This window comes from Myxocyprinus asiaticus, chromosome 29, assembly GCF_019703515.2.
Source record: "Myxocyprinus asiaticus isolate MX2 ecotype Aquarium Trade chromosome 29, UBuf_Myxa_2, whole genome shotgun sequence".
In the NCBI taxonomy this organism is placed as follows: Eukaryota; Metazoa; Chordata; class Actinopteri; order Cypriniformes; family Catostomidae; genus Myxocyprinus; species Myxocyprinus asiaticus.
Genome location: NC_059372.1, coordinates 5,797,888 through 5,817,787, shown reverse-complemented (window position 1 = coordinate 5,817,787; position 19,900 = coordinate 5,797,888). Strand labels below are relative to the sequence as shown.

The following is a 19,900-nucleotide window of genomic DNA, read 5'->3' as shown; positions in this document are numbered from 1 at the left end:
GCCACTTCCATACTTCAGCGGTCTTTTCAAAGAGGTCGAGGAAGGCCTTGGAATCATCGCCTGGCCCCACTGGTGATATGGGCTCCGGGATCGCAGTTGCAGCCCCCTCTCAGTCCATCAGGCTCCAGAACGCCTGCCGGTCTTTATCCCTGCAGTTTTAATACCTTCCTCAGATTATTCTTGAAGAAAAAGAGAAAATCCCTTTGCTCTGACAAGCGCCGTTTCTGCTCTCCTTTAAACAAAGTAAGTCTCAAAGTCTCAAATAGCCATAAAGTAATATTTTTCATAACTTATTTTTTGCATTTTCATCAGGCGTGAGCATTATCCAGCAAGCCGCACTTCAGCTCCCTGCGGTATGAATAAATTATGGAAATTAAAATGTACTGCTCATAGCTTTACTATTTGCAGATTTTATATATGCTGCTGTTATTGTATTTGTTGTAACTTGCAGCTATTTGTCATTTTGTGATTATTCAGAGCTCACCTTATGCTTAATATGTTGTCTTTGGTTGTCACCATTATTGTGATTTGTATGTCAAATAATTAGGTCCACGCGAGGTATGGAATTAATGCGCACACACGGAAATGCACTACAATGTGTAAGTAAATACAGAATAAAAGTCATTTCAGTTTTTCAAAATAAAAGCCACTGCACTGGCTTCACCTTACAAATTTTTTGAATATTCACTCTGTGGTGGGGTCCGTGTGGACATGTTGGAGCCCAGAGCGGCCACCTATATCGCCTGTAAGATGGGCTGGTACTTGCGCAGCAATGGGCCGGTCCCAAATTACCCAGTGGCCCACCGGGAAAGTATTCATTAGTATTCATCTGGTCATGTGTTGCTAACATGACTGCCCCCATGAGGCACTCCTGCTCCATGTGGAATAAAAGAGCTTAAATAAGGTGACTGATATGACTGAAATCTTCATCTCATATGAGTGGTCATGATTTCATACAGTATATTTCAAAATTACTATTCATTTCTTTAGAAAACTATGAGGAAAAATATTACTGAGAAACCTTAAGTCGTGGAGTATCATACACTATGAGATGTCCTCTGTAGTCTTGGATAGTCGGCTCAAAAATATCAAACATGTTTGATATCCTCAGATTAGATGGAATCATAGTCCATCACTTGTCTCAACTAAATGCCTAATTTTGTCAGAAACAATTAAGCTGAAAGTACACAAAGGTCAACGTTAATACTGTTGAAGTCAGAAGTTTACATACTCCTTAGCCAAAACAATTCCTTAAATTTAATCGTAGAAAACATTCCCTGTCTTAGGTCAGTTAGGATCACTACTTTATTTTAAGAATGTGAAATGTCAGAATAATAGTAGAATTATTTCTTTCAGCTTTTATTTCTTTCATCACATTCCCAGTGGGTCAGAAGTTTACATACACTTTGTTAGTATTTGGTAGCATTGCCTTAAAATTGTTTAACTTGGGTCAAACTTTTTGGGTAGTCTTCTACAAGCTTCTCACAATAAGTTGCTGGAATTTTGGCTTTGTGATGGCCAATCCAATACCTTGACTTTGTTGTCCTTAAGCCATTTTGCCACAACTTTGGAGGTATGCTTGGGGTCATTGTCCATTTGGAAGACCCATTTGCGACCGAGCTTTAACTTAATGGCTGATGTCTTGAGATGTTGCTTCAGTATAGTCACATCATTTCCTTCCTTATGATGCCATCTATTTTGCGAAGTGCACCAGTGCCTCCTGCAGCAAACACCCCCACAACATGATGCTGCCACCCCCATGCTTCACGGTTGGGATGGTGTTCTTCGGCTTGCAAGCCTCACCCTTTTTTCTCCAAACATAACGATGGTCATTATAGCCAAAAGGTTCGATTTTTGTTTCATTAGACCAGAGGAAATTTCTCCAAAAAGTATTATCTTTGTCCCCATGTGTACTTGCAAACTGTATTCTGGCTTTTTTATGGTGGTTTTGGAGCAGTGGCTTCTTCCTTGCTCAGCAGCCTTTCAGGTTATGTCGATATAAGACTCATTTTACTGTGGATATAGATACTTGTCTGCCTGTTTCCTCCAGCATCTTCACATGGTCCTTTGCTGTTGTTCTGGGATTGATTTGCACTTTTCGCACCAAACTACGTTTATCTCTAGGAGACAGAATGCATCTTCTTCCTGAGCGGTATGATGGCTGCGTGGTCCCATGGTGTTTATACTTGCGTACTATTGTTTGTACAAATGAACATGGTACCTTCAGGCATTTGGAAATTACTCCCAAGGATGAACCAGACTTGTGGAGGTCCACAATGTTTTTTCTGAGGTCTTGGCTGATTTCTTTTGATTTTCCCATGATGTCAAGCAAAGAGGCACTGAGTTTGAAGGTAGGCCTTAAAATACATCCACAGGTATACCAGTTCAGCACACCTCCTATCAGAAGATAATTGGCTAATTATCTAAAGGCTTGACATCATTTTCTGGAATTTTCCAAGCTGCTTAAAGGCACAGTTAACTTAGTGTATGTAAACTTCTGACCCACTGGAATTGTGATATAGTCAATAAAAAGGTAAACAATTGTTGGAAAAATTACTTGTGTCATGCACAAAGTAGATGTCCTAAATGACTTGCCAAAACTATAGATTGCTAATATTAAATCTGTGGAGTGGTTAAAAAATTAGTTTTAATGACTTCAACCTAAGTGTATGTAAACTTCTGACTTCAACTGCAAATGTTACAGTAAGTTGGAAAAAAGCTTTATAATGTGAATATGTAAATGTTACATGCACATGCTAATGTTAGTCAGTGCAAATCAAACACTAGACACATCCTCAGATTATGAAGGATGGGCTTTAATAGTGACATTAGACAAAACAATTTTCACAGCATCACAATTAGTTTTAAATGAGATGAACAGAGAAATTCATTTTAAATTTAAAGGTGCACTCCGTCATTTATTAATTTTTTTTTATTTTTTTTTTGGTGAGACGTTTTGGATTTACACTGACACCAAGTGGCCTGGGTGCAGCATCATGGAAAATATTAGTGAGTGCACCTTTAAATGACAGACAGAACTAACTGTCCTGAATATGCTGGATGTGTCTCATGTCAACAGAGGAAACGCCCTGTGCAGCCCATCAGAGAGCTGGATGGCCACTGAACCTTTTAATGGTTTCATACAAGGCCGTTTCTAGTTACAAGTGAACTAGGTGGTGGCCTAGGGCAGTTCCATCGGTGAGGGGGTGGCATGGGCGAAAACGATCAATGTCGACAACCATGTTTGCAGTATTTTTCAGAATCATCTAAAACTTTTGCACAGTACTGTAAATACACACACAAAAACATGTTTTCTAATTTAATACTAAGACTTTCCTTAAATGTCCTTTGCTATTCTCTGATATGCTGCTGCACTATTGGGAGAAATTATATCCCCAGTTAGCACATGTACATCTCTGAGATGTCTGTTTTAGATCTTTTTATCTGGAAAGCATTGCAATCTAATAAACATCTGCTAAACATCTTAAAAATATCAGATTTACAAATATTATAAATCATAAACACCTTAAAGACATCTGATGAATGTCTTATTGACATCAAAGAAGAAACATCTTATAGAAATATTGCAGATGAACAAACAACCTAAAAAATACATTGCTCACTGTGACTACTTGAACAATTCTTTTCTACATGTTTCCATAGAGTACTTGCTGCTCTGAAACTTTTCCCACATGAAGAGCATTGGTATGGTTTCTCTCCAGTATGAATTCTCTCATGATTTTTCAGGTTTTGTGTGCGAGTGAAAGTCTTTCCACAGGTTGAGCACTTGTAAGGTTTCTCTCCAGTATGAATTCTCTCATGTCTTTTCAGGTTTTCTAACTTATTGAAACTCTTTCCACAGTGTGAGCACTTGTAAGGTTTTTCTCCAGTATGGATTCTCTCGTGTGTTCTCAGGTTTTCTGACTGACTGAAACTCCTTTCACACTGTGAGCACTTGAACGGTTTTTCTCCAGTATGAATTCTCTCGTGTGTTTTCAGGCTTTGTGACTGAGTGAAACTCTTTTCACAGTGTGAGCACTTGTAAGGTTTTTCTCCAGTATGGATTCTCTCGTGTGTTTTCAGGTTTTCTGACTGAGTGAAACTCTTTCCACAGTGTGAACACTTGAACGGTTTTTCTCCAGTATGGATTCTCTCATGTATTTTCAGGTCTTGTGATTGAGTGAAACCCTTATCACAGTATGAGCACTTGTAAGGTTTTTCTCCAGTATGAATTCTTTGGTGCAGTTTCAAGTGGCCGGCTGTCAAAAAGGTCTTTCCACATTCAAAACACACATGAGCCCTCACACCGGTATGAATTGTCTGGTGTTCTTTAAAATAGGACAAATCAGCAAAACTCTTTCCACAAAAAGAACACTTGTAAGGCTTCACATTTGTGTGAGTTTTCATATGTAGTTTTAGGCCTGAATTTAAAACAAATGTTTTACCACATTCATCACATTCAAATGGTCTTTCTCCAGAATGACAGCGGAGATGATCCTTAAAATTGTTTGGATAAGCAAAACTTTTCCCACACTCATGGCACGTGTAAGGTCTCTCTCCTGTGTGAATTCTCATGTGTGTATTAAACTGACTTTTAATTGTGAATCTCTTTCCACAAAGAGAGCAGGTGAATGTATTTGTTGCAGCTCTTCTTTGAGGCTTTTTTGGTGAGAAATTCTTTTTAGTCTTTAAGCCACTCAGCTCTTGACTTTCCTCTTTCACTTCCATCAGATCTGCAATGAACACAGTAAATTGACAAAAACCAATTCAAGAGGGTCACAGTTAAATCATCAAAGTGGACCCTAATTTAATGGCAGAACACAACAAATGTCCAGTATTTATTTGTGATTTATGCTGTGCAAAAAGTATATTTTTATACTATCAATTCTGGATAATAACTGCATATCATGATTATGTATTTCATTTAGATTGAATATAAACTACAGTCACAGAAAGATAGTCATACATGTTTGGAACAACATAAATGTTGAGTACATCAGTGTTTCCTGAGTGAATCCTACAGGATGTGTTAGCAGTGGGGGGATTCATCTTTTTTTTTCTTTTTTTTTTAAAGGGTGAGGAATTTGTAAATTAACTTGTAGTGGCCAATCATGTCTGGAATTCCTCAAAAGTGAAATTAAAATGAATCTGGAGTGCTGTAGCTAAATATAATGCAACTAGCACACATTTGCAAATGGAAAAGAACTCAGAGCCTCATGATATACAGTCGTAGGGTAAGATTTGCCTAATTGGTGTTAAAGCACACTCAACTAAGCACGTCCTTCATCATATACAGTACATATGATTTCGGATGTAGCAATATTAAACCACTGGTGTCGTATGGATTACTTTTATGCTGCCTTTATGCTTTGGTGACCATTCACTTTTGGAGCACTAGAATTGCCCGCAATATGATTGTTCTAGTAATCCAACCCATACAGGACAACTATATAGAACAATGAAGTCTGCTTTATAGTCCAGACTTTTTCTTAAGTCCGATGGCAAGTGCACATCAGCACAATTTTTCGTTTTCTTTCTTTCTTTTTTTTTTTTTTTGCAGTAGATCCAGAAGTGGTGCAGGAAACACTGGAGTACATGCACATTTTTAAAAGACAAAGGAGCACTAAAACAAAAATAAACTGGGGAACATTTTAGTGTGACTTTTGAGTGATAAAACAATCTTTCTTGTAACAGATTTTGACATGACAGACGATTATCATTAAAATGAAAAAACATTAAAGAAACATACCTGAAGGAATAAAATCACCATCTTCATCACTCTGTTCCTCCTCTTCTATCTCCTCCAGCGTCACTTCAATCTCTGCTGGTGTCTGCAGCATCTGCTGTTCTCCAGTGTTACAGACAGAAATCAGAGACTCTGTGGAGGTTTGATCATCATCATCATCATCATCATCTTCTTCTTCACTGTGTTCCTCTTCTTTTATCTCCTCCTGCAGCTTCACTGAACACATCTTCACTGGTGTCTGCAGCATCTGCTGTTCTCCAGTATTACAGACAGAAGTCAGAGACTCTGTGGAGGTTTGATCACCCTGATTACCATCAGTAGAACAGAGTAAAGTGAGCTGTGAGTCCTGTGTGTCTCTGGATCTCTGTTCAGAGAGTTTGTCCAGCAGTCGCTGTGGTGTGGACTGATCTCTGTCGCTCCACACTGAATCCTGACATTCTGTGGAGGTCCCATCAGTCACACACACTGAAGATTGACAGGAAACCTTTTCCAGCTCCTGACAAACACAACACAATCACATCTGTACCGTTCATCATATCACATCATTTGAAAGCTTACAATCTCAACTTTAAGGATGAAATGAATGTTTAACCTGTAACCTGTCGTCTCTCTCCATCAGCTTTGCCTTCAGTGACGTCACCTCTTTCTTCAGCTGAGAGATGGTAAATATATAAATGTGTGCCTTGAGTTTGGTTTAACTTACCTGTAGGAAGTAGGAATATTATCAGATGTTAGCCCATAGCAACCTTTATTCAACCTTCATTGAACTAATTTCCAATTTTTCCATTTTATCAAGCTCATAAATCAGTAATAAAAGATGATATTCAGATGTTTCTGCTTGTTTCTCCAGTAAAATAAAGGGCTTAAAAGTCTGGATCTCCTAAAATGATGGACATATTATGAATAAAGCTGTCCTCCAGTGTAATATATATTCTGTTTTAATGATATTGATATTAGGAAACAAACTGGCCATGTTTGCCTTCAGATATTCATAGATTTAAATGAATAACAGCCTAATGAAAATAATTACTGTAAAATCTATTAAAAAGTAGAAACATTTTCACTAAAATCCCAATCTCAACTCAGTAATGTGTGTATTCATGTACAGTCAGAAAATTATAACACTATAGAAATAAAATAATGAGATTTTAGGTTGATTTCCAACAGCACCTTAATGTAAAAACCCTCTCAAATTCACAATGTTCCAGATGCTTGATATATAACCTCCTTCACTGAAATAATTTACAATCAGCTGATGGATTTAAAGAGCTCATACATCAGAAATTAAACATGATATTCTCAGATTTCTACTTGTTTCTCTTGAAACTGAATATTTTAAAAAGTCTGTCATAAAACCGCCACATACGGCGATAAGCGTCGTTTACAGTCATTAAAACACAAACGCGAGAAAACATGCATAAAAATACACACAGAAATAAAAAGAAATCTCACAAATTACCTAAAACATATACTGCACTGTGCGCTCAAACTGTGAGTTCTTCTTGTGTTTAATGAAGGTTTGCAAAACAACTTCTGGTGATTTTCTGCCAACTACTGGACTGGAGTGTGGATGAAGGTTGCATAAAGCATCTGGGTAAGGTTGCACCAGCTGTTCGTAAGGTCTCACTTAAGTTAGCACGTAAAGTTCACACTAAGAGCTTAGTAACTACTAGTTAGTTTGCAACTAACTCAGTGCTTAATTTTGTTGCACCACCTGTTCTTAAGGCAAGACTTAACTATTAGTCCCATAATATGACATTTACCTGTATTGATCCAATAAACAGCCTTCAAATTTGTGGACAGAAGTGTTAAAAAGCTGTGAACTTCAGTTTGATCTTGTCACAATTGATTTTTAAACTTTGTTTGCTCACGTAACTGTCAGCTGTCATAAATTATATCCCCATTAAAATACAATACGTAAAAAATCGTATATTTGCCCTGTGTAAATACCAATATATAGGAACAGTATCTAAAATAAATAAGGGGTGATAAATAAATGCTAATACAACAGGGTGGAAAAATAGACATTTATTCATTTTAATATCCTATATATATTTTGAATGTGTTGAAACTTGACACCGGGCGACGCACCCTGAAAACTGCACCATTAGATCGGTTTCATGCTGAAGAGCCGCATAAAAGTACGTTTTTTTCTCTTTCTCGTAAATGTAAATGAGTGTAAATGTCAACATCTTACTGTATGTCGAAATGATTGATGCCTGTCATGCAAAACATAAGCTCATTGATTACATAAAATATCAGTCCGCTTTTTTATTCCAACCGTTAATCCTGGTCAGAGTCTTCCGTAAATATTTAGTTTATACGTAGGGTTACGTCCTACCCACATTTACATTTATGCATTTGGCAGATGCTTTTATCCAAAGTGACTTACAGTGCACTTATTACAGGGACAATCCCCCTGGAGCAACCTGGAGTTAAGTGCCTTGCTCAAGGACACAATGGTGGTGGCTGTGGGGATTGAACCAACAACCTTTTGCTTACCAGATCAGTGCTTCAGTCCACTACGCCACCACTACCCAAGTTTAATGGTGCAATGCTCAAATATTTAGTAGTCCGTAAATTGTGACTTGGTGCCCATTTATGCCACATCTAGGCTAAGTTGTAACTTACGTATAGCTGGTGCAACCGGCCCCTTAAGTGTAATTTCCCCTTAAGATCACCCTAATGCTTCTCTTAAACTTAAGGGTGTTGCAGGAAATAACCTGCATAACCTGCATAAATAAAAATTTATGGTTAAAACGTCACAATCCCTTACGATTTCCCTTAAGTATTTATTTGTACTTAAGTGCGCCCTTAAGTGTTGCTTAAAGCCCCTTAACTGCCATTTTCCTAAGGTTAGGAAAACTTCACCTTAAGTATAGGTTAAGAGTTTCAAGGTTTATAAAAATGAATAAATAGCTACGTTTATACAACCAACTGAAGAGTATAGTATGCCAAGGCAAAATTTTCACGATAGCGAGAACCCAGTTTCGACCATTTTAAGCGATGAATAACTGTTGCAGTTGTTGCAGGAGTACAGATTTGACGGTCACGCAATATGAGAAATCGTTAACAAGCTGGAGGGTGATCTAATAGGAACATGCACAAACCAGAAGTGTACCCAGTATTATCTGCTCTCTGTATCTTTATGAACTGAATAAATGAATGAATTAAAATCAAACAAGTTCATTTGTGATATATCGCTAATTTTTATATATATCCTACACCCCTACTGGCTGCCACTAATATTCTTAATTTGGGATTGCAATCAGTTCTCTGCACAGTTATACAAGCATCTTAACATCTTACACCTCTAATCCAACTCTTACCGGGCAGTCTTTCAAAGGTGTCTTTCTTAAAAGGCCATAAAAGCAGAATCCTCCATTAATTAGTCTGCATGCAAAACTCATGACGTTTACACAGGAAAATATGTACATGGAAAAAGTGTTTGAATCGATTAAATTTGAGGATTGTACCTCAGATACAAATGGAAATCCGCCTGTATATCCTCCAGAAAATGAGTTTGAAAAAATATTTATGCAGTAATCATAAACTACTGTGACTGGTGCATACTGAAAAGGGCTGTGAAATCTAACAGGTGACATGTGAAAACGCTGTTTACGCACTGATTCAGAAGAGGTTGGACAATAATTTACACAGGAATAATGATACAAAGAAACTTTAATAGCCATTAATATTAAAATAAAATACTATAAAGTTAAAGTATTTTCTATGAAGTAAAATTATTATATGTACATGAAATATGTATTTACATTATTGCACTATGGGGGAGTCCTGAGGCAGTTTAACTGTTCATGAGGAAAATGGCCTGAAGGTAAAAACTGTTTTGTGCCTGGATGTCCTGGCGCTCAGTGCTTTGTAGCACCGGCCAGAGGGCAAAAGTTCAAAGAGGGAGTGGGCAGGGTGTGTGGGGTCCAGAGTGATTCTACCTGCACATTTCCTCACTCTAAAAACATACAGGTCTTGAAGGGTGGGCAGGGGTGCACCAATAATACTCTCAGCAATCCTGACTGACCGTTGTAGTTTCCTTCTGTCTGATTTGGTGGCTGAATCAAACCAGACAGTTATAGTTACAGGACAGACTCAATGATGGCCGAGTAGAACTGTGTCAACAGCTCCTGTGGCAGGTTGAATTTCCTCAGCTGGCAAAGGAAGTACAACCTCTGCTGAGCCTTCTTCCAATGGAGTCTACAGTGTATCCGGAAAGTATTCACAGTGCTTCACTTTTTCCACATTTTGTTATGTTACAGCCTTATTCCAAAATGGATTAAATTCATTATTTTCCTCAAAATTCTACAAACAATACCCCATAATGACAACGTGAAAGAAGTTTGTTTGAAATCTTTGCAAATGTATTAAAAAAAAAAAAAATCACATGTACATAAGTATTCACAGCCTTTGCAATGACACTCAAAATTGAGCTCGGATGCATCCTGTTTCCACTGATCATCCTTGAGATGTTTCTACAACTTGATTGGAGTCCACCTGTGGTAAATTCAGTTGATTGGACATGATTTGGAAAGGCACACACCTGTCTATTTAAGGTCCCACAGTTAACAGTGCATGTCAGAGCACAAACCAAGCCATGAAGTCCAAGGAATTGTCTGTAGACCTCCTAGACAGGATTGTATCGAGGCACAGATCTGGGGAAGGGTACAGAAAAATTTCTGCAGCATTGAAGGTCCCAATGAGCACAGTGGCCTCCATCATCCGTAAATGGAAGAAGTTTGGAAGTTTAGGACTCTTCCTAGAGCTGGCCGCCTGGCCAAACTGAACGATCGGGGGAGAAGGGCCTTAGTCAGGGAGGTGACCAAGAACCCGATGGTCACTCTGACAGAGCTCCAGTGTTTCTCTGTGGAGAGAGGAGAATCTTACAGAAGAACAACCATCTCTGCAGCACTCCACCAATCAGGCCTGTATGGTAGAGTGGCCAGACGGAAGCCACCCCTCAGTAAAAGGCACATGACAGCCTGCCTGGAGTTTGCCAAAAGGCACATGAAGGACTCTCAGACCATGAGAAACAATTCTCTGGTCTGATGAAATAAAGATTGAACTCTATGGCCTGAATGGCAAGCGTCATGTCTGGAGGAAACCAGGCACCGCTCATCACCTGGCCAATACCATCCCTACAGTGTAGCATGGTGGTGGCAGCATCATGCTATGGGGATGTTTTTCAGTGGCAGGAACTGGGAGGCGAGTCAGGATCGAGGGAAAGATGAATGCAGCAATGTACAGAGACATCCTTGATGAAAACCTGCTCCAGAGCGCTCATCTTCCAACAGGACAACGACCCTAAGCACACAGCCAAGATAACAAAGGAGTGGCTACGGGACAACTCTGTGAATGTCCTTGAGTGGCCCAGACTTGAACCTGATTGAACATCTCTGGAGAGATCTGAAAATGGCTGTGCACCGACGCTCCCCATACAACCTGATGGAGCTTGAGAGGTCCTGCAAAGAAGAATGGGAGAAACTGCCCAAAAATAGGTGTGCCAAGTTGTAGCATCATACTCAAAAAGACTTGAGGCTGTAACTGGTGCCAAAGGTGCTTCAACAAAGTATTGAGCAAAGGCTGTGAATACTTATGTACATGTGATTTTTTTTTTCGGTTTTTATTTTTAATAAATTTGCAAAGATTTTAAACAAACTTCTTTCACATTGTTTTTATGGGGTACTGTTTGTAGAATTTTGAGGAAAATAATGAATTTAATCCATTTTGGAATAAGGCTATAACATAACAAAATGTGGAAAAAGTGAAGCGCCGTGAATACTTTCCGGATGCACTGTATGTGGGTGTCCCACTTCAGGTCCTGAGAGATGGTAGAGCCCAGAAACCTGAATGACTTCACTGCTGCCACAGTGATGTTCAGGATGGTGGTGGTGGGTGGGGGTGGGGGGGAGCCAGGGGATTTCTCCTTAAGTCCACTATCATCTCCACTGTTTATTATTGTGATTGCACCAGAAAGCCAGCTGATCAACCGCCAGTATGTAGACTGGATACTCTTTTTCTGCAGACTCGTCACCGTTGCGGATGTGGCCAATGACCATGGTGTCATCTGCAAACTTCAGGAGCTTGACAGTGGGGTCCTTTGCAGTGCAGTCATTCATGTACAGGGAGAAGAGCAGTGCAGAGAGAACGCATCCCTGAGGAGCACCAGTGCTAATAGTGAGGGTCCCGGATGTGAGTTTCCCCAGTCTCACTAGCTGCTGCTTATCTGTCAGAAAGCTGGTGATCCATTGACAGATTGGGGTGGGTACGGAGAGCTGGGTCAGTTTGGTTGAGAGAAGATCAGCCATGATGGTATTGAAGGCTGAACTGAAGTCCACAAATAGAATCCTTGCATAAGTCCCAGGTCTGTCAAGGTGTTGCAAGATATAATGCAGTCCCATATTGACAGTATCATCCACAGACATGTTTGATTGGTAAGCAAACTGAAAGGGGTCCAGCATGGGTCCAGTGATGTCCTTCAGGTAGTCCAAAACCAGTCTCTCAAACAACTTCATGACTACAGACATGAGAGTGACAGGTCTGTAGTCATTAAGTCCAGTGATTTTGGGTTTTTTGGGGACCGGAATGATGGTGGAGCGTTTGAAGCAGCAGGGAACTTCACACTGCTTCAGTGATCTATTGAAGACCTGTGTGAAGATAGGGGCCAGCTGGTCAGTGCAGACTTTCAGACAAACAGGTGAAATATCATCTGGGCCTGAAGCTTTCCTATTCTCTTGTTTCCGAAATACCTCACAGATCATAAGTGCTGTGATTGAGTAGCAGGAGGGGGGACGAGGGGAGTTCCAGGAGGTGTTGGTGTGAAGATCAGAGCGGGGGAGGGGTGTGAGACTGGGCTTTTCAAACCTGCAGTAAAACACATTCAGTTCATCAACCATTAGTTGACTCTCTACAGAGTGAGGGAGAGGTGTCTTGTACTTGATGATGCTTTTTAGGCCTTTCCACACAGATGCAGGATTGTTGGCTGAAAACTGGTTTTTCAGCTTTTCAGAGTAGATTCTTTTAGCCACTCTGATTTCCTTAGTAAGTGTGTTCCTAGCCTGGTTGTACAATGTTTTATCCACACTTCTGTAAGCATCCTCTTTGGAATGACGAAGCTGTCTGAGTTTTCCTGTAAACCATGGTTTATCGTTATTGAATGATAAAAATGTCCTAGTAGGGATGCACAGAAACTTATATATGATTTCAGTATCTGTGAACTCATCCAGGTCTGTGGCTGCAGCCTCAAAAACACTCCAATCAGTGCAGTCAAAGCAGGCTTGTAGTTCCAGCTCTGCTTCATTGGTCCATTTCTTTACAGTCCTTACTACAGGCTTAGCTGATTTTAGTTTCTGCTTGTAGGTCGGGAGAAGATGAACCAGACAGTGATTAGAGAGTCCTAAAGTTGCACGTGGGACAGAATGATATGCATCCTTTACAGTGGTGTAGCAGTGGTCCAATATATTTCTTTATCTGGTGGGCATGAGATGTATTGTTTGTATTTTGGCAGTTCATGGGTGAGGTTAGCTTTATTAAAATCTCCCAGAATAATGATAAGAGTCATAATTCTGTGTTACTCAAGTGTTGTTGCTCCGTCTCTGTGCAACGCTGCATTCACACATGCTTGTGGCAGGATATAAACACAAAAACTAGGAAAACTCCCATGGCGAGTAGAAAGGCTTACAGTTGATGAAGAGTGCCTCTAAATTAGGACAGCACAACTTCTTCAACGCTGTTACATCTGTACACCAACATTCACTGATGTAAAAGCATGTTCCACTGCCTCTCATTTCCCCTGATAACCCTGCGATGCGATCCGCTCTGAACAGCTGAAAACCCGGCAGATGTAACGCACTGTCCGGGATGGCTTCACTCAGCCAGGTTTCCGTGATACCAACTCTGATAAATATTTACTGGAGTAAAAAGTGTAATGACTAGCCCCGGTCTTCCCCTTTGTTGACTATTCATGATTGACCCCCATCCCCACACAAACATCTCCACCTCACACCCTACCTACTCCTGCACAGACTTTTGTTATTCTGATCTCTGGTCAGACTTCAGTCATTTCAAACACACCAACAGATGCTACAGACAGATTGTCAGACTGCAACATTCTAAGAAGAATCTTCATAAAAATAATCCACTAACCAGGTGAGACCAATGATTTATACTGTATTAAATACCAATACTGTATTTAACTTCATCTGATTTTAACTGTATTATAATCTCTCACATCATGATTCCTCTTTTCCACAGAACAATTTTTTCCACATGAGCAGACTCAACTCATTTTCAGAGATTATGTAAGGTAACATTCAAACTGTTGTTGCAATCTTTTATATCCATTTTGATGTTGGTTTACCTATCCAATCTCCTGTTACTAACAATATTTTATGTCTTTTAAGTTTCCTGCAAGATTTATAATGAGACTATAAGGAAGAAGCATTCCTACTTTCATCCAGGAATAGGCAGGGCTGAGAGACTCAATCAAGATTGTGGCAAAGAGAGAGAAGAGTAAGTTTAAAATCTATTATACATTTGATGTATCGTTTTTTCATTGCATACGTTAGTAACAGGGTTAAAATGGGCAAGGAGGAGGCAGGAACCGGCTGAACAGTCAAAGTAATATTTAATTTAAACAAAAAGACACAAACACACACACACGGCAGCTGCGCGTGAATCTCTCTCTCTCCCAAACTGCCGCATCCGGCTACATTTATCCCTCTCCTTGGCTGATTAGCCCGATTAGTGGCCGGCCGTGCATAGTCACGGCCCCACCCTCCTCCTTGTCACACTCCTCCCTCCTTTGCCTTAGGTTGGGGAACCCCCGGCTTGACGTACATCCCCTCCTTTCTGTGTTGCCCATCTGGCTCTAGAGAACAGAACCTCTCTAGAGCTGGGGAGGGGGACAAGGGGAGGGGAAAAAAAGAGGAGAGGGAAAGGGCGAGGCGGAGCGACAGTGAGAGAGAAAGAGAGAGAGAGAGAGAGAGAGAGAGAGAGAGAGAGAGAGAGAGAAAAATTGCTCACCGGTTCCCAGACATGCCGTCGCCTGGTCCTCGACCACTCCTCCAGCCTCTAGCAGATGACAGCCGCTCCTCTCTGGGAAGATAGCAGCGAGTCCTCCAACCACTGGTGGATGGAACGCCCTTCTGCCCCTGGCAGCGGCTCCACCGCTCCAGGCGGCCGGTAGCGAGCCCCTCCTCCCCTCGCGATGGTGGCCGTTCCTCCGTGTCCGGTAGGCCAGTAGCAACTCCGTCCCCCGGCTGCTTCTTTGGGCGGATGGTAGTGGCGAGGACTCCACAACAGCGCATCCCTCCTTCTTCCCGGGTTTTGGGACCAGTGTAACAGGGTTAAAATGGGAAAGGAGGCGGTGGGAACCGGCTGAACAGTCAAAGTAATATTTAATTTAAACAAAAAGACACAAACACACACACGGCAGCTGCGTGTAGCTTTCTCTCTCCTGAACTGCTGTATCCGGCTGCATTTATCCCTCTCCTCGGCTGATTAGCCCGATTGGGGGCCGAGTGTGCGTAGTCACAGCCCGGCCCCGGCCTCCTTCTCGTCACAGTGTTGTTAGGAGTTCTTTAAGTGGGTGTTTTCATTGGCCAAATGACTATTGTGTTTTGCAGTTGCTGGAGACCAGGTCAACAGAAACAGACACAGGAGTATTGTGTATTCCGTGGACATGATGTCTGATAAAGAAGATGGTGTTGTCTATGAGAGGCCTGTGTGGGTTGTAAAACCAGCAGCTTTGAGAAGATCGTTTCAGGAGCTTAAGAAGAGACTTGATGCAGTCCCACACTATACTGGGAACTAAACACTTTCTTGTGATGGCAAGTAACACAGTCATATGCCAGTTCATTTACTGAACTCGAATTGAAGGTTCACACAGTGTTTCAGATATTTTATTATTGTTATATTTTGTATATTTCACGTTTTCCTTTTAATAAAGATCCAATTAAACCCAATTATTGTCTCAGCATTTATGTTGTGTCAACATTGATTAAAGGCCTGTAATAAGAGGCATAACCTAAATGCTGTTTGGGATTGGGTGGGATACATTTTAAATTTAACCAATAAAATTAAAGCCAATTAATGCAGTGGCCCAATAGCTGTCAAGCTGTGCTAAATAAATTGTAACCAATAAAATGCCAGCCAGTGTATAGAGTGTGGTTGTCAGGATTTAAGGGTAGGTTAGGTTTAAGGGCAGCCAATCCTAAGGTGACCAAATTTCTGGAATGAAAAACGAGAACATTTCTAGTTCATTGGTAAATATTTCATTGAAATTTCATGTTACTTATCTATGAATTAAAAAACAGGGACAATTCAGATGTTATTCCAGGGCCTGGAATTCATTTCTGAAGGGGGGCTTGCCTCATATTGCTGGGGATTTTTTCCCCCACTTTGTAATCATGATACAAAGATATTCAATATTGTATAATAATAATTACCTAACTGTTTCCATCAGTTATCTCATGGTAGCTCATATGGACCTGTTTTCTTAATTATACCTTTTATTTTGATCAACTATTATGCATTATGATGCTTCTTTTTAGTCACTTGTTTCCCAGCAAGGCACAATGCAATCTATGCTGTAATGTGCTGACTTAAATGTATTGTTGTTCTTTGCAGATACTTTATTATACATTTCATTTATTTTTCCAGGTTGTTAATAACTTCTTTATAACATAATTAGTATGTGCCTCACCTCAAAGCTGATAACAATGACGATGCACTTGCACCCTGGTCCAGTTCTTAGTGGCAAAACTGGCACGAACAATTAATCAATAAAGGAAAACTAATTATTTAAAGCTGCTATAGCGAGTAGCCCCCTCTGTTGGTCAAAATAAATAGCACACGATTAACCTTGTTGCTGGTAGTCTTCAATAGGTGCTTTCTTGCCATGAATTTTAGCTTAGCGGATTGTTTTTAACACAACAGGGGCATTTCCGGGGACAGCTCCAGTCGGGGACAGACAGTCAAAAAGGGACTGTCCCTGGAAAACAGGTACACCTGGTCACCCTAGCCAATCCAGTTTCAGATAAATGACCAATAGGGGTGACCATTTTATCCAAAAGTTGAAAAATGCAAATGTGACTCAGGTGTGAAAAAGTCTCCTGAGAGACAACTTAGAAAGATTACTTAACATGGCAACAAATGGCCATAGCACGGAAGGAATCGTCAATCACTATACATCCGAAATGGTATATAATCAGTTGTAAACGGGCCTGTGGAATTTGAGACTCCGGGCCAGTAGATTTCTGAATACATCTGAAATTCAGCGGTTTATACAGGAGCCTTCTGGTCCGGAGACAGCTCCTTTCATGCAGTGATTTTTCCCACAAATGACAAAGCTTAGGCCTATTATTTTGTAACTGCTGAGCATGATTTTATATTTAGTCAACAATAAAAGACTAAAAATAGTGTATGGGATTTGAACACGAAGAACTGATGTGAAAAGCTTACAAGGGTCATAATACCTACCTTCTATCCTCCTATCTCGCTGCGTCTGATATACCCATGCGCATTTGATCCGCACGTGCTTTATTTCTTCACAGCATGCCAGGATTCAGTGTGGAGCAGCAGAGATCAGTCCAAACCACCTGGACAAACTCTGCTAAAAAACTGCAAATGTAATTAAATATATATAGTCGGCATTTGATGCACGATTCAAAGGGAATGTGCGAAGCCAGAAAAATAACACCAGTGTTGTGTTTTGGATTACACTGTGAGGATCTGGATAGCACTTCATTTGATAAAAAAATAATACAATGTAATGTTGTTTGAAGAAAATAATTGTGTGTGCATTACATCAACGTTTATATCGGAGCATTTAAATGTCACGTTTAATTAGTAACATGCAGATGTACAAGGCAATAAGATACACCGATCAGCCACAACATTAAAACCACCTGCCTAATATCGTTTAGGTTCCCCTCGTGCTGCCAAAACAGCGCCAACCTGCATCTCAGAACAGCATTCTGGGATGATATTCTTCTCACCACAATTATACAGAGCAATAATCGGAGTTACTGTAGACTTTGTCAGTTCGAACCAGTTTGGCCATTCTCTGTTGACCTCTCTCATCAGCAAGGCATTGCGACAACAGAACTGCTGCTCACTGGATGTTTTTTGTTATTGGCACCGTTCTGAGTAAATTCTAGAGACTGTTGTGTGTGAAAATCCCAGGAGATCAGCAGTTACAGCAAAAATTAAACCAGCCCGTCTGGCACCAACAATCATTCATGCGATTATCTAATCAGCCAATCATGTGGCAGCTCTGCAGCGCATAACATCACGCAGATACGGGTCAGGAGCTTCAGTTAACATTCACATCAACCATCAGAATGGATAAAAAATGTGATCTCAGTGATTTGGACCGTGGCATTATTGTCTCAAGAATTTATTCCGAATGGTGCCAAAAACAAAAAACATCCGGTTAGGGTCAGTTCTGTGGACGGAAATGCCTTGTTGATGAAAAAGATCTACAAAGAATGGCCAGACTGGTATGAACCTACAAAGTTTACGGTACACTCAGATAACCACTCTGTAGCAGCCAATAATGTGATAACTACAGTTAATGTAATAACTGCCAATAACGTAATATATTTTCCATTCTTAATGTAATAAGTCAATAATGTATTAACTTACCAATAATGTAATACAATTTCTGAACCAATAATGTAATAACTTTTTGCCCATAATGTAATAAGTTCTTAGATTATTGGCTGGATATTACATTATTGGCTGGGTTAATAAAAAAAATAATAAAAATTGTATGGAAAATGTATTACATTATTGGCAGCTATTACATTAACGGTAGTTATTACATTATTGGCTTCTACACACTCTGTACAATTGTGGTGAGAAGAATAGGGTTGGTGCTGTTTTGTCAGCACGAGGAGGACCTACACAATATTAGGCAGGTGGTTTTAATGTTGTGACTGATCGGTGTACAATTAAACATTAGTTTTAAACATTTGTTTTAAGTCATTATGAGAGTGCATTACACAGTGACTTTCAACTAATTTAAAAAACACAAGTATTTACAGTATGAGTGACAGAGGCATATAATCACTCTAACATGTTTTAATCGTTAATATTATTATTATTTTTTTACACTTGATTCTTTCTAATCACCCCTCAGACAGTGTCTACATGATAATACTGCCAATCAACTTGTACAGCAGGTGAACAGAAATAGTTTGTGAAATGTCTCGTTGAGCAAATCAACAACAAATTCATCATCACTGCTGCATCTCGTAGAGAAATCAGTTTTATTTTTTTGATCTGCTTGCTAGAAAACCCATTTGCTTGTCTATGGTTGTTTTGTAAACTTGCTAAGTGGTTGTTCTCATCCGTCATAGGCGAAGGGCAGACCAGCTCAAAGGTGCTTTGCGCCGATTAGTGCCACCTATTGAAAAGGTGTGAATGTGCCAACTGTGGACATTCATGTCGCTATGTGAAAGGGCCATTCGTCAGCGATTCGCCTCTCATGAGTTCGTCTTAAAGGCCTTAACATGTAGCTGAGAATTAAACTGGCAACTAGCTGATTTTACCAATGATTTTCAGGTGTTAGCTTCATTAACATATTTACCACACAGACAGAGGGAGTCGATGCGCGCATTAGCACTTCTCAGCGGGAGGTGTTAATCACACATGCACTCTCTTCAAAAACCTGTTAGAACGCCGCTTACACCCATCAGCCACAACATTAAAACCACCTGCCTAATATCTTGTAGGTATTGTTGTCATGCCACCAAAACAGCTCTGACCCATCAAAGCATGGACTCCACAAGACCTCTGGAGGTGTCCTGTGGTATCTGGCACCAAGACTTTAGCAGTCCTGTAAGTTGCAAGGTTGGGCCTCCATGGATCAGACTTGTTGGTCCAGCACATTCCATAGATGCTCAATCTTGAAACTGGAATCACCAATTGGAATTTGGAGTCCAAGTCAACACCTTGAACTCTAGGTCACATTCCTCAAACATTCCTGAACAATTTTTGCAGTGTGGCATGGTGCATTATCTTGCTGAAAAATGCCACTGCCATCAGGGAATACCGTTGCCATGAAGGGGTGTAAATGATCTGCAACAATCGTTAGGTAGGTGGTAAGTGTCAAAGTAACATCCACATGAATGCCAGGAC

General features: G+C 40.2%; 1 protein-coding gene across 1 annotated transcript in view; it reads right to left on the bottom strand.

Annotated features, from left to right (window-relative positions):
• Positions 1-2,795: 2,795 nt before the first annotated feature.
• Positions 2,796-19,900, bottom strand: part of LOC127420313 (zinc finger protein 436-like) — a 32,926-nt gene continuing 15,821 nt past the window's right edge. The window contains exons 3-4 of the mRNA XM_051662514.1: positions 5,750-6,242; positions 2,796-4,733 (exon numbers count right to left, since the gene is read on the bottom strand). Coding sequence (XP_051518474.1) covers positions 3,604-4,733; positions 5,750-6,242 — 1,623 coding nt within the window. The 3' untranslated portion in view covers positions 2,796-3,603. The remainder of the gene's footprint in view (positions 4,734-5,749; positions 6,243-19,900) is intronic.